The 15,000-nt window shown below is 36.6% G+C and overlaps 1 protein-coding gene across 3 annotated transcripts in view; it reads left to right on the forward strand.

The window, feature by feature from the left end:
• The window catches only part of LOC106876357 (pyruvate carboxylase, mitochondrial), an 86,352-nt gene that overhangs the window by 46,811 nt on the left and 24,541 nt on the right, over positions 1-15,000 (forward strand). For 2 of the 3 annotated variants that reach the window (XM_052976613.2, XM_014924858.3), the window contains exon 2: positions 13,543-13,751. In XM_052976613.2, the coding sequence (XP_052832573.1) occupies positions 13,574-13,751 (178 nt within the window). In that variant the 5' untranslated portion in view covers positions 13,543-13,573. Of the gene's footprint in view, positions 1-1,688; positions 2,193-13,542; positions 13,752-15,000 lie in introns of those variants that run through there. The other variant, XM_014924857.3, reaches the window with a different exon arrangement.

Genomic DNA, 15,000 nt, shown 5'->3' on the forward strand with positions numbered 1-15,000 from the left:
AGCAATTCATGTAAAAATTGGAGTGATAATGGTGTAGCGATTCATATAAAAATTGGAGCAATAATGGGGTAGCGAGTCATGTAAAAATTGGACCGATAATGGGGTAGCGATTCATATAAAAATTGGAGCAATAATGGGGTAGCGAGTCATGTAAAAATTGGAGCGATAATGGGGTAGCGAGTCATGTAAAAATTGGAGTGATAATAGGGTAGCGATTCATGTAAAAATTGGAGTGATAATGGTGTAGCGATTCATGCAAAAACAACAAAATAATGGCTTCGTTAAGTTAAGTTTTATTTGTAAAATACAGTTGCTTTGAATTTGCTTCAGAAAGAGGTCTATGTTTGTGATGGTTATTTGGGGTGGGGACACTAGGAATGTGGCCTGGGTGTCAAGGGGATGGCAGCCCCCAAAAGTTTGAGAACCACTGCTCTAAAGGCATAAGCAGTGATAGCCATGTCAGGATTGAATTACTACCAGTTGATTGTACCAGTCATGTACGTGGATATTTCTGATGGAGTTCCTGCATTTCCACAATTGTGTGTGCCTGTGAATGTCGTTACATACATGTTATATCTTATACATTTTATTTGTTTGTTTCAGTCATTAGACTGCGGCCATGCTGGGGCAGTGCCTTGAAAGATTTTTTTAGTCGAATGGATCACCTCAGTACCTATTCTTTTGTTAAACCCGGTACTTATTCTCTTGTTTTCTATTGCCAAACCACTAAGTTACTGGGATGTAAACACACCACCATTGGTTGTCAAGCAATGGTGGGAGACAAATACAGACACAGACATATACATTCACACTCACACACACACACACACACACATACACATGATGGGCTTCTTTCAGTTTTTTCTTTCTAAACCCACTCACAAGGCTTTGTTCAGCCTGAAGCTATAACAGAAGGTATTATTTGAAAGGTATTAGCAGAAAATTTAATAAGAAAATATGTGTTGGTGAGGGACAGATGCAGACACACACACACACGACTGACTTTTTTCAGTTTGTGTCTGCCAAATGTACTAACAAGGCTTTGGTTGGCTCAAGGCTATAGTAGAAGACACATGATCAAGGTACTATGCAGTGGGACTGAACCTGGAAGCATGTGATTAGGGAGTAAGCTTCTTACCACACGGCCATGCTTGTGCCTTTAAATATGTGTATATTCTGAAACAAAGTTACAGGTTCAGTCTCATTGCATGGGCAAATGTCTTCTACAACAGCCTTGGGCTGACCAAAACCTTGTGATTGGATTTGGTAGACGGAAACTGAAAGAAGCTGATTGTGTGTATAATATGTATATGTGTGTGTGTGTGTGTATGCGTGTGTTTGTGTTTGTCCCCTCCCATCACAACCATTTGACAACCAATCTTGGTGTGTTTATGCCCCTGTAACTTAGTGGTTCGGCAAAAAAGACTGATAGAATAAGTACTAGGCTTAAGAAATCAGTCCTGGGGTCAATTTATTCAACTAAACACTCTCCAAGCAGTGCTCCAGCAAGGCCACAGTCAAATGACTGAAACGAATAAAAGAATAAAAGAATATATACATACATATGTCTATGTATGTGTGTATGTATGTATGTATGTGTATATATATATATATATAAATAATATATATATTCACACATGCACACACATACACGTGTATGTTCATATGCGTATGCATACACATATTCCAGTGTTTGTGGATGTATTCAGATTGAAACAAGTCTGGCGTGTCCCGGTGTGTAAGTACTGAGTACTGCAGCCTCATTTCAAAGAAACCAGCAGTCACTCACCCTGTCCCTGTTAACCATTCACACATTCATAGTCACACGTTCACACAGAAGCGTGCACACACACACACACACTTTACATTCACACTTACGTATACATACAAATAACCTACGGTCTTTCACTCTCTTCCTCTTTCTCTCCGTCTCTCTCTTTGTCTTTCTCTCATTAGCTCACATTCACACAGGCTTACAGCAATCTATTCATCTACATCTATGTACAGATACGACCTAACCCTAAACACACTCTACAGTAGACCTTTATTGTGTGTTAGCATGTACCACATTACTGTATGACATATAAACACTTTGTAAATAACACCAACAGACCGGAAGGCCCCCACAAGCACCCTGCCATACACCCACAGAACCTCACAAACTAAAGTAGCGGTGATACCGTCTCCAAGATGTAAGTTCCTTATATAATTTTTGCATTTGGTCTGCAGTATTTGGCATAGTGACCCTCCCAAGATACAATTATATATATATATATATATATATATATATATATATATATATACACACACACATATATATATATATGTATGTAGAAATATATATGTATATACATACATACATACATACATACACACTATCCCTTTCCCTTTCTCAGTCTCTCTTCCCTACCTTCTCTTTCTCTCTATTTATTTGTGTGTGTTTGTGTATTACATGCACATGTCTGTCTGTGTTTCTGTCTATCTATCTATCTATCTAATCTATCTATCTATCTATCTATCTATCTTATACATATATATATATATATATACATATATATATATATATATATATATATATATATATATATATATAGATAGATAGGTAGACGGATATATATATATATATATGTATATATATATAAATACAGTGTACATTTAAACACAAGAGGTGACCATCATAGGACACCTAGCATGCTAGAAGGAATAGCCAAACTCCAAACCACTATTAGGGACAAATCTACAAGGGAATGAAAAATAAAAACATTTACCATCATTTTTCACTCCCTTCAAGATTTGTCCCTAATAGTAGTTTGGATTTTGGCTATTCTTTCTAGCATGCTAGGTGTCCTATGATGGTCATCTCTTAAGTTTTTAAATGTACTGTATTTATATGAAAAATATATAGTCTATTGACTAGTTTTGTACATGCTGGGCCACTGGTAGTAAAAAATTTCTAAAATTTTTTTCTTACCCTGATATTTATTAATATATATATTTATATATGTATGTATATGTGTTTGTGTAATGCACGCTTACCAACAACTAAACAGACAAAAACACATGTACTATGCATTTACATATACTTACATACATACATAATGTATATATATATATATATATGTGTGTGTGTGTGTGTGAGTGTATACATACTTCATTGTATTCACTTATGCAATATGTATGTAAGTATATTTCTGTACCATATTACATATACGTTTCACAGTGTTAAATATTTTTCTTTATTTGAATGAAGGAATGTAGCTTTTAGTAATGATACTAATAACAGTTAAATACCATATACTAATTAGTACTCACTTCTTTATGTATTTGCTAACCTGTGTATATTCGTTATTTGATATTTAAGTATTGAAAATATTTGTATATATTTACTTTTCTGCATTTGTAGTTATTTATGTTGCTTTAGTGCCTGTCTGTCTCTGTGTCTGTCTGTCTGTGTCAGACTATGTCTGTCTGTGTCAGACTATGTCTGTCTGTGTCTGTTTGTTTGTCTGTCTGTCTCTGTCTTTCCATCTGCTTTTCTGTGTGTATGTGTGTGTGCATATATATATATATATATATATATATATATATATATATATATATGACCAGGGTGTTAGAGAACCTTCATTGCTGGAAATAAGAGCTAAAAATGCTCTAGTGCTTTGATAACACCATTAGAGCATCTTAGCTCTCATTTCTAGCAATGTAGGTGTTCTAACACCTGAGTCATATATTGTGACAATTACAGTTTTCCTTTTTGGTAACACATTGCACGCCACTGTTTATATTAATTTTATATATATAATGCAGGTATGTCATATTTTCACTTGCCTTTTTATTAATCCTGAAAATATACAACATATATATATATATATATATATATATATATATATATATATATATATATAAAACATCACTACCATGTGGTTTCACTCTCAGTCCCACAATGTGGCACCTTGAATGCCTTCTAGTATCTATGTGAACCCATCTATGTGAAGGGATTACACAGCTCTGTCTTATCAATGTGTCATTTTTTTTCTTTCATTACATGATTTGTAAGAGGTTTGGCTGCTATTTCTTACTGTATAGAAGCACTCCCTTTCATTTGAATCCCTGTATTTGCTTTGGTTTGGTGCAAAAAGGCAATAAGTAATATCAGCTATAAAAATAAACACGAAGTTCTGTCTGTCTGGGACCCCTGTATCTCATTCTACATTTGCTCTGTATATGATAACTTTTTGGAAAGAGTATGATCCCAGGATTGAAAACCTGCCCTTTATTTGGTTCTTGAACATCCAGCATTGGGATCAGGTCTGGCTGAGGATTTGTTATAAACTAACAGTTGAAAATAAAAATCTTTAAAAAGCTCCCAAATTTTTCATTTAAACTGAATTTAAAGTAATACCATATTGGTAGGGTACCAATAAATGCTTTATTATTATTATTATTATTATTATTATTCTCTTTAGTTTTATGCCACAAGTATGGAGTGCGGATTTTAAGCTAGTATAACATATAATGAGCTGATGGCATACATACATTGCTTGGGTGCTCTACATCTTGTCTGAAAAGGGTAAAACGAGATCAAGTAAAGAAAGACAGCAATGATAATCAAAAGTGCATCCACAGGGTTTAGTTTTAAGTGTCTTCTAATATAGCTCCAGTTTAACTGACTTGTCTTAAGAATGGATTTGGTAGGCAGAAATTGAAAGAAGCCCATTGTACATACACATATATGTGTGTGTGTGTGTGTGTGTGTGTTACACTGTTACAAATAGCTCCTTCACAGTGGAGGTAACGCCGTAAATAAATACTGTATGAAGTACTAACCACCCGTACATCTTCTCTGTTCATTATTTCTGGGAGGATCGTATGGGTGGAGTCCTCAGGCACCCAACATTCCTTCTAATCAGAAGGCCCAAGTAGGCCAACATTCCTCCTGATTGGAAGCCGAGTCCATTGCAGGGTTACCCACTTACAGCTGAGTGGACTGAAGCAATGTGAAATGAAGTGTTTTTCTCAAGAACCTAATGTGCTGCTTAGTCCAGGAATTGAACCCCAAAATGTTGCCGAATGGTTTCATGCTAAAGAACTTCCAGCTATGGAAAGGTGAAGTAACACCTATCAGACAAAAATGAATGGAAAAATGTAGTTTGGGGTTTCTTTCTTTTTATTTTTGAATTTATTTTCTGGAGGTGTAAAAACACTACGTCTGATTAACGAGATTCTGAAGTTTAAAAAAATGGAACAAAATTCATTTGTGAAAAATACCTTCATTAATACAAGGCTTATCCCGAAACCCATTAGAGTTACGTCCCTTAGATTGGTCCTATTTTGCCATTGTCCTGCATGCTGGCATCTGTGTCAACAGTCAACAAATATCTGAGTGTAGATTGAAGAGAGGGATAAGGGTGAGGTGAGGATGGTAAGAGAGAAAGTGATATAGAGACGATAGTTTTTTTATAAAGAACATGCATGGGTGCATATATGTATGTCATTTTTATTTCAAGATTTCTTGCCAATAGAGAAAGAGCCGGTTTCTAACCTAGATCCAAGGCTTCTTCATTGGAATTTCAACATCAACAACAGGGTATTTTTGTTTGTTTGTTTGTTTGTATATATGTATGTATGTATGTATGTATGTATGTATGGATTTAGTAGATGGAAACTAAACAAAGCCCATTGTATGTATGTGTGTCCAATTTTTCCTGTCTTGGTTTGTGTTTGCCACCTTGGAATCCTCTGTTTAGTGGGTTGATTCACTACTCAGGAAGAGACTATTCTAGAGTACGTTCTGCCTTATCTTCGAAACGTCGGGTTAGAATAGAGGCAGCTGATGAAGGAATATTCCAAGTGGCTTTCTGTTTTCCTATGTGTTCGTTCTGTTGTCTGTAGTTCATTGTTCTAACGTCCTGTACCCTGATATGCATCTATATACACATGTAGATGTAAGTATGTACATATATGTGTGTATACATGCATATATATTCTTTGTATTATATATATATATATATATATATATATATATATATATATATATATATATATATATATATATATATATATATATATTTATATATATAAACAATTTGACTGGAGCCCAACCATGGATTTACAATATAGAATTGTGATGAACCATAATCTTGAACCCTGGCATAAGATTACCTGGAGTTCTTCACTAATCTGAGTAATATTGTTAGCCTGCTGTGCCAACAGAGTTGAAGTATTTTACCTGGATTGATAATCCCTCACTATTAGCTCTGTTACACATGCTTACAAGCACGCACGCACACACACACACACACACACACACACACACACACACACACACACACACACAGAGTTGGCCAAAAGTCATGCACCAAAGCATTTGACATTTTATTCTTATTACAGTTATTATTATTATCATTATTATATTATTATTAAGGCGCATGGCTCAGTGGTTAGAGTGCCGAGCTTACGATCGTGAGGTTGTGAGTTTGAATCCCGGACTGGGCTGCGTGTTGTGTTCTTGAGCAAGACACTTTATTTCACGTTGCTCCAGTTCACTCAGCTGTAGAAATGAATTGCGACGTCACTGGTGCCAAGCTGTATCAGCCCCTTTACCTTTCCCTTGGATAACATCAGTGGTGTGGAGAGGGGAGACCGGTATGCATGGGTGACTGCTGGTCTTCCATAAACAAACTTGCCCAGACTTGTGCCTCAAAGGGGAACTTCCTAGGTGCAATCCCATGGTTAGTCATGACCGAAGAGGGTCTCAACTCAGCATCATTATTTATTATTATTATTATTATTATTATTATTCATTTTTTAAATTATTATTCATGTTACAAGTGTGTGTGTATTCATTATTATCTTATTTATTTCATTCAGTTTTTTAAAAATTGAAGCATGTCCTTAACAGTTATGGAGCATATTGATCTTAACCTTGTGCACAACTTTTTGCCCACCCTGGATATAGATCTATATCTATCTGTCTGCCTGTCTGTCTACACAGACAAACACACACACATATACATCTGTATGTGTTTTTGCATTCGTGTCTGTACTCCTACTGTATGGCAGCCGGTATTAGTTTGTTTACATCCCTGTAACTTAATGCTTCAGCAAAACAGGAGGCCAATAGAATAAATACCAGACTCTAAAAAAATAAGAAGTATGGCTTTTTTTTTCTTTCTTTTTATTTGACTCATCACTTCAAGACAGTGCACCAGTATGGCCACATTAGTTCAATGACTGAAATAAACGAAAGATACCAAGCCATAAAACACCGTGACTGAGTGATAGGTTGGCACCGACATATCAATAGTTTCACATAGAACTTGCTGGCAGAGAGACAATTTCTGAAGTTGCAGCTATACTGAGCGACACCACAAGATGCGGCAGTACCTTGCAGAGTCTGTGCTGCTTTCTATGTTGTCTAATGATGCGACTACTGCAGTTCTTTCCTCTCCTCTCTTCTCTCATCCTCCCCTTCCCGTCCTGTTTCTAATGTGCAGCTGCAAAGATTTTCTGCTATCATCGTTGCTTAGTTTAGTCTGTATAAAGTACTGCATCTTTACTGCTTTGCTTATAATAACAATGAGCCAACATGTGTGGGTGGGGCTTCATGCCATTCTCGAGTCATTCAGATTATTAGAAATAGCAGCTGAATTTTGTCCCCAAATCACACGCTTGTTGTCTTTGACCCATTAAGTGCCAAATTTTTTTATTCATATTTTTTAGCTTTGCTTAATGTCTTAGGACTTAAAATAATATATAATATTTAAATTTTCTTCATATGTGAATTATTTTGAAGACTATGATAAATTTTTCGAATGTGAAACTCTGAGTAGCAGTTTATTGTGATATTTTTTCAGCTTTAATAATAATAAAGTATATATCATCATCATCATCATCATCGTTTAACGTCCGCTTTCCATGCTAGCATGGGTTGGACGATTTGACTGAGGACTGGTGAAACCGGATGGCAACACCAGGCTCCAGTCTGATTTGGCAGAGTTTCTACAGCTGGATGCCCTTCCTAACGCCAACCACTCAGAGAGTGTAGTGGGTGCTTTTACGTGATATATATATATATATATATATATATATATACTCTTTTACTCTCTCTTTTACTTGTTTCAGTCATTTGACTGTGTCCATGCTGGAGCACCAACTTTAATCAAGTAAATCGATCCCAGGACTTATTTCTTGTAAGCCTAGTACTTATTCTATTGGTCTCTTTTGCCGAACCACTAGGTGACCGGGATGTAAACACACCAGCATCGGTTGTCAAGCGATGTTGGAGGGACACACACACACACACACACACACATACACATATATGACAGGCTTCTTTAAGTTTCTCTCTACCAAATCCACTCACAAGGCTTTGGTTGGCCTGAGGCTATAATAGAAGACACTTACCCAAGGTGCCACACAGTGGGACTGAACCCAGAACCATGCAGTTGGAAGCAAGCTATGTACTACATGGCTACTCCTGTGAGGATGGTTGCTATGGCACTGAGGTAGATCTGGCCACCCCCTGTTAACGGGGACAAAACCCGGATTCAAAATGATGGATGATGATGTTACAGGGGCACAGATGTGGCTGCGTGTTTGTGGTAAGAAGTTTGCTTCCCAACCACATGGTTCTGGGTTCAGTCCCATTGCACGGCACCTTGGAGAAATGTCTTCTACTCTAGCCTCACGCTGACCAAAGCCTTGCGAGTATGGAAACTGAAGGAAGCCCAATATATGTGTGTGTGTGTGTTTGTGTGTGTGTGTGTGTGTGCTTGTGGTTGTGGTTATGTGTGTCCTCCACCACCACCACCACTTGACAACCGGTGTTGGTGTGTTTACGTCTCTGTAACTTAGCGGCTCAGTAAACTAAGATCAATAGTAGAAGTACCAGGCTTAAAATAAGATAGAAAAATGCACTGGAGTCGATCCATCTGATTAAAAATGTTTCAAGGCTGTGCCCAAGCATGACTGCAGTCTAATGAATGAAACAAGTAAAAGATAAAATGTATGTATACATGTATTTCTTTTCTTCCTTCCCTCTTTCTTTCTTTCTTTCTTTCTTTCTTTCTTTCTTTCCCACTAATAGATTTGATTTGGAGAATCTGTGGCAATTTCTTTTGTTCTTTCTTTGGAAAAACCTAGTATTTCTAGGGTTTTGTGTATATTTCTTGGTATATGGCATAATGCACCGACGATGATTGGAACAAATGAGAATTTATAATCAAACTGCAAAAGCTGTAATTTCTGTGTGTGTGTGTGTGTGTGCGTGTGTGTGTGTGTGTGTGTGTACGTGTGTGCACATGTGTGTAGAAAGGATGGGCTTCCACATAGTCTCTCTATACCAAATTCCATGCACAAAACTGAAATTGTTCAACCCTGAGTCTGTACAGAAGACACAACTTCAAGGTTGCTTCACAGTGGGAGATTGAACCCAGAATCTCTTGATTTGTAAACTTCTTAAGCACACAGCTGTTGCCATGCCTCAACATGAAACGAGGTATGATAGGGTGATGTTAATGACGTATAAAACTAAATAATACCATATCACATAGTCCTAGTTTTTTTTCTTCATAATGATGTTGATAATGCTTATAATGTGTAGATAAAGTGTATATGTTTATATACACAGAAATATACACTCACGCATACACACACACACACACAAACGTATGCATGCACATACACAGGCACATATGCACGTATGGTTTTGATAAATATACTTTGAGTACCCTTTTGAAAAGTTATTTATATTCAAAAGTGTAACGGGTCAAAAATTGGATCTGTAAGCTTAACAGCCTAGGTAAACAAATATAAAGTCATAATATATAACAGGTAAAAATAAAATAAACAACAACAGTAAGAAGAATGATAATAATAGTAATCCTTTCTACTCTAGGCACAGGAACTTGTGGGGAAGGGGTAAGTTGATCACTCAACTGATAATTAATTTATTGGCCCCAAAAGGATGAAAGGCAAAGGAGTTCTAGGTGGAATTAGAATTTAGAAAGTTAACGTAAGATCATAATCATGTAAAGTAAAGGAAATAACAAATAATCCAGAATCCTTGTTTGGTATCAGATCGATCCCAAAATCTAATCGGTTTGTACCAGTCATGAGGCTAAACGTCCTTGAAAGTTTCATCTGAATCCATCCAGTAGTTCTTGAGATATCCACAAACAAACGAGACAAACACTCAAAGGTGACATTAAGGTGGAGGTAATAATCCTTTCTACTATAGGTACAAGGCCGGAAATTCTAGGCAATAAAAGGCTGGAAATTCTGGGGGAGGGGGTAAATCAATTACATTGACCCCAGTGCTCAACTGACACTTATTCTGTTGACCCCGAAATAATAATAATAATAGAGTCAAAATTAAAAGAAGAGTGCCATTTGTTATCTAGTGAACGATATTTCGACATCTCGTGTGTCTTCAACTGGTTCAAAAAATAAATTTGTCAATCTACTTCATTTTGGTTAATATAGAAAGGATTGAGGTAACTCCTCCTGAAGATATAGAGTCAAAATTAAAAGAAGAGTGCCATTTGTTATCTAGTGAACGATATTTCGACATCTCGTGTGTCTTCAACTGGTTCAAAAAATAAATTTGTCAATCTACTTCATTTTGGTTAATATAGAAAGGATTGAGGTAACTCCTCCTGAAGATATAGAGTCAAAATTAAAAGAAGAGTGCCATTTGACAAATTTATTTTTTGAACCAGTTGAAGACACACGAGATGTCGAAATATCGTTCACTAGATAACAAATGGCACTCTTCTTTTAATTTTGACTCTATATCTTCAGGAGGAGTTACCTCAATCCTTTCTATATTAACCAAAATGAAGTAGATTGACAAATTTATTTTTTGAACCAGTTGAAGACACACGAGATGTCGAAATATCGTTCACTAGATAACAAATGGCACTCTTCTTTTAATTTTGACTCTATATCTTCAGGAGGAGTTACCTCAATCCTTTCTATATTAACCAAAATGAAGTAGATTGACAAATTTATTTTTTGAACCAGTTGAAGACACACGAGATGTCGAAATATCGTTCACTAGATAACAAATGGCACTCTTCTTTTAATTTTGACTCTATATCTTCAGGAGGAGTTACCTCAATCCTTTCTATATTAATAATAATAATAATAATAATAATAATAACAATAACAACAATAACAACAACAACAACAACAACAACAACAACAATCCTTTCTATTATATGCCAATGGCCTGAAACTTAGATGACGGTTAATTACATTGGCCCTAGTGTTGATTCTCAACCACATGGTTCTGGGTTCAGTCCCATTGCATGGCACCTTGGGGAAATGTCTGCTACTCTAGCCTCAGGCTGACTAAAGCCTTGTGAGTATGGAAACTGAAAGAAGCCCAATATATATGTGTGTGTCCTCCACCACCACTTGACAACTGGTGTTGGTGTGTTTACGTCTCTGTAACTTAGTGGCTCAGTAAACTGAGATCAATAGTAGAAGTACCAGGCTTAAAATAAGATAGAAAAATGCACTTAAAATGAAATAGAAAAATGCACGTTGATGTAATCAACGGGGCCAGTTGATTACATTGGCCCTAGTGTTTAACTGGTGCTTATTTTATCAACCCTTGAAAGAATGAAATGCAAAGTCAACTTTGGCAGAATTTGAACTCAGAATTTACAGGTGCAGGAGTGGCTTCTCAACCACATCGTTCCAGGTTCAGTCCTACTGTGTGGCACCTTGGGCAAATGTCTTCTATCATAGCCTCGGGCCGACCAAAGCCTTGTGAGTGGATTTGTTAGACGGAAACTGAAAGAAGCCCATCATATATATATATGTGTGTCTGTGTTTGTCCCCACCACCATTGCTTGACAACCGATGTTGGTGTGTTTACGTCCCCGTAACTTAGCAGTTCGGCAAAAGAGACTGATAGAATAAGTACTAGTCTTACAAAGAATAAGTCTTGGGGGTTGATTTGTTCGACTAAAAGGTGGTGCTCCAGCATGGCCGCAGTTAAATAACTGAAACAGCCAAAAGAATAACAGAACTGGCACTAATACTATAAGGCAATTTATCTGATGTTCAATAATTATAATAAATAAATAATTAAATAAACTGTTCTAATTTATGTCCTCACTTTCTGTTCTTGATATCTGTTGATCTCCTTGAAGTGTGCCAAAATGAAATTGACTTGCCCGGTTTTAGTTTCCAATCTTATCTCTTCTTGTTCTGTGTGGGTCAAGGTTATAAATGAACTGAGATAAAATAGCCGTTCTGACGGTGTGTGATGATGTGAGTGTTGGAGTTGTTTGTGTTTCTTTGTGTGTGTGTGTGTGTATGAATGAAATGAGAAATAAGGTAAGCTTCTAACAACGAAGACAATTTAAAAAAAAAAAACGTTGCGGTCGGCTTTTGAGGGCCAATATAATAAGTACCAGATGAGCACTGGGGTTGATGTAATCGACTTAGCACCTTCCCAAAAATTGCCGGCCTTGTGCCAGAATTTGAAACCATTACTATTATTTTTATTACTATTATTATTATTATTATTATTATTATTAAGGTGGCGAGCTGGCAGAATTAGCAGTATTTTGTCTGTCTTTATGGTCTGAGATTAAATTCTTTCGGGGTCGATAAATTAAGTACCAGTGAAACACTGGGGTTGATGTAATAGACTAGCCCCCTCCCCCAAAATTTCAGGCCTTGTGCCTATAGTAGAAATGATTGTTATTATTATTATTATTATTATTATTATTATTATTATTATTGTGGCAAGCTAGCAGAATTGTTAGTGTGCTGGGCAAAATGCTTGGTATCATTTTGTTTGTTTTAATGTTCTGAATTTGAATATGCCAGGGTCAACTTTGCCTTTATCCTTTCAGGGTTGATAAAATAAGTACCAGTTGAATATTGGGGTTGATGTAATCGACTTACTCCCACTCTTGAAACTCCTGGCCTTGTGCCAAATTTTGAAATTATTGTTGTTGTTATTTATTATTATTATTATTATTATTAGCATCACTTCAGTGTATGCCATCAAAATGACACGAGGTAAACTATATCAAGCCCAGTATACCCATTATGACTACCCTTATCAGATGATAAGGGTACACCAGGCACATACATCACAACCATATGCGTGTGACACTGATCTCATATCAAGATAAACAGCGCATGATCTTGTAGGTGGGGCCCAGTTAGAATTTTCTTCTGGTGAAGTAGCCCATCCCACTCAAAAGGTCCTTTGAATAAAGGTTGTTTAAGGACGTTGAATAAAACATTCATGTTTCTAGAGGTGAATTATTCAAACCCCTAAGAATTCCTTTCACAACATGGTTTTAAACCTTTGTATGCTATGCATGTCCCTTCTTTTTCAGTGTATATTGTGTATACTTATTTTCCTTCTTTCATTTTTTTTTAATCATTTCATTATATGTACGCCAAACACTTTATGTCTGTCTTTGTATTGTCCCCTTCATCCTTCGTCCTTGTGGCAAATAAATGAAACCGTTATCATTATTATTATTATTATTATTTTGTTGCTTTCAGATTCCTGTGGAGGTGAGGTGAGACTATAACAATGCTTCGACTCCAGCGTCACGTAGCTCAGCTACGGGGTTTGGCCGAGGATCATCTTGCCGCTATTACAACCCGCCCACAATGCCATCCTGGTTATCGACTCCCAGCATCGCTGAGACAGGCGTCTTCATCCGCAGCCGATGGGAAACCTATCCAGAAACTCCTTGTTGCTAACAGAGGTAAGAAAAAATAACCAGACTATGAGTACGTGTATATATATGTGTATATATATGTGTGTGTGTGTGTGTGTATCCTCATCATTCTTTAATGTCCCTTTTTGCATGCTGGTTTCTGTTGGATGGTTTGGCAATAACTGAGGAGCCAGAGAATTGTGCTGATCTCAGGTATCTGCTTTGGTATGATTTATGCTGCTTGATGCGCTTTTTAATGCTAATAACACATTCCTGTAAACATGACAGGTGTTTTACCATTGCCCCAAAGCAATCCTTTGAATTCCTCCATCCATTTTAGAAATTTATTCTTTCAAGTGAGAACTGGTGTTTACATCATAAGAACTGAGAAATTTTGAGAGAAAGTGAAATAATACTTTTTGGGAATGTTGGATCTTGAAGCAGAAAGGGCTATAAATTAATAGTGCTTAAATGTTGGGTTAAAAAACCCTTTTGGATAGGAAAAAAGTTAAAAGACTGCTCGTGAAACTTGAACTAACATCTTTTGTAAACATGGTAAACGTTCTACTATTGAACTTAAGCACAAGCAACCTTTGACTTTCTCTCTCCTAAAGAAATGTTTTAACCCAATATATACGAGAAGGTACTGAAAATTTTATGGCTTTAAGGGTGTTGCGAAAGGCCTAATTGGAGGCCCAGTCTTCTGAGTTCTTTCACAGGGCTTAGAAAAACTGAAGAACTGCTTCAATATGTGTGTGAATCTGAGAGGGGAATATATTGAATAAAATTATAATAAATTGATCCTCCTGTATTTTCTATTACTGAAAGCCAGGAACTTTTCAGCACCCCTTTGTATGTGTATATGTATGAGGGGGTGCTGAAAAGTTCCTGGTTCACAGGTTTTGCGAAAGGCCTGGTTGGAGGTCTATCCTGAGTTCTTTTACAGGCCTTAGGAAAACTGAAAGACCAATGCTATATGTATATGAATCTGAGAGAGGAATATGTTCAATAAAATCATCATTAACTGATCCTCCTGTATTTCCTTTTACCCAAAGCCAGGAACTTTTCAGCACCCCTTGTATGTATGTACAAGAGGGTGCTGAAAACTTCCTGGCTTTAAGGGTATCGCATAAAGCCTGGTTGGAGGCTCAACCTTCTGTGTCCTTTTACAGGGCTTAGAAAAACTGAAGGACTGCTACAATAAGTGTGTGAATCTGAGAAGGGAATATGTTGAATAAAATCATAATTAACCGATTCTCCTGTATTTTCTTTTACCCAAAGCCAGGAACTTTTCAGC

Source organism: Octopus bimaculoides, chromosome 24, assembly GCF_046866305.1.
Source record: "Octopus bimaculoides isolate indiv1 chromosome 24, ASM4686630v1, whole genome shotgun sequence".
Classification (NCBI taxonomy): domain Eukaryota; kingdom Metazoa; phylum Mollusca; class Cephalopoda; order Octopoda; family Octopodidae; genus Octopus; species Octopus bimaculoides.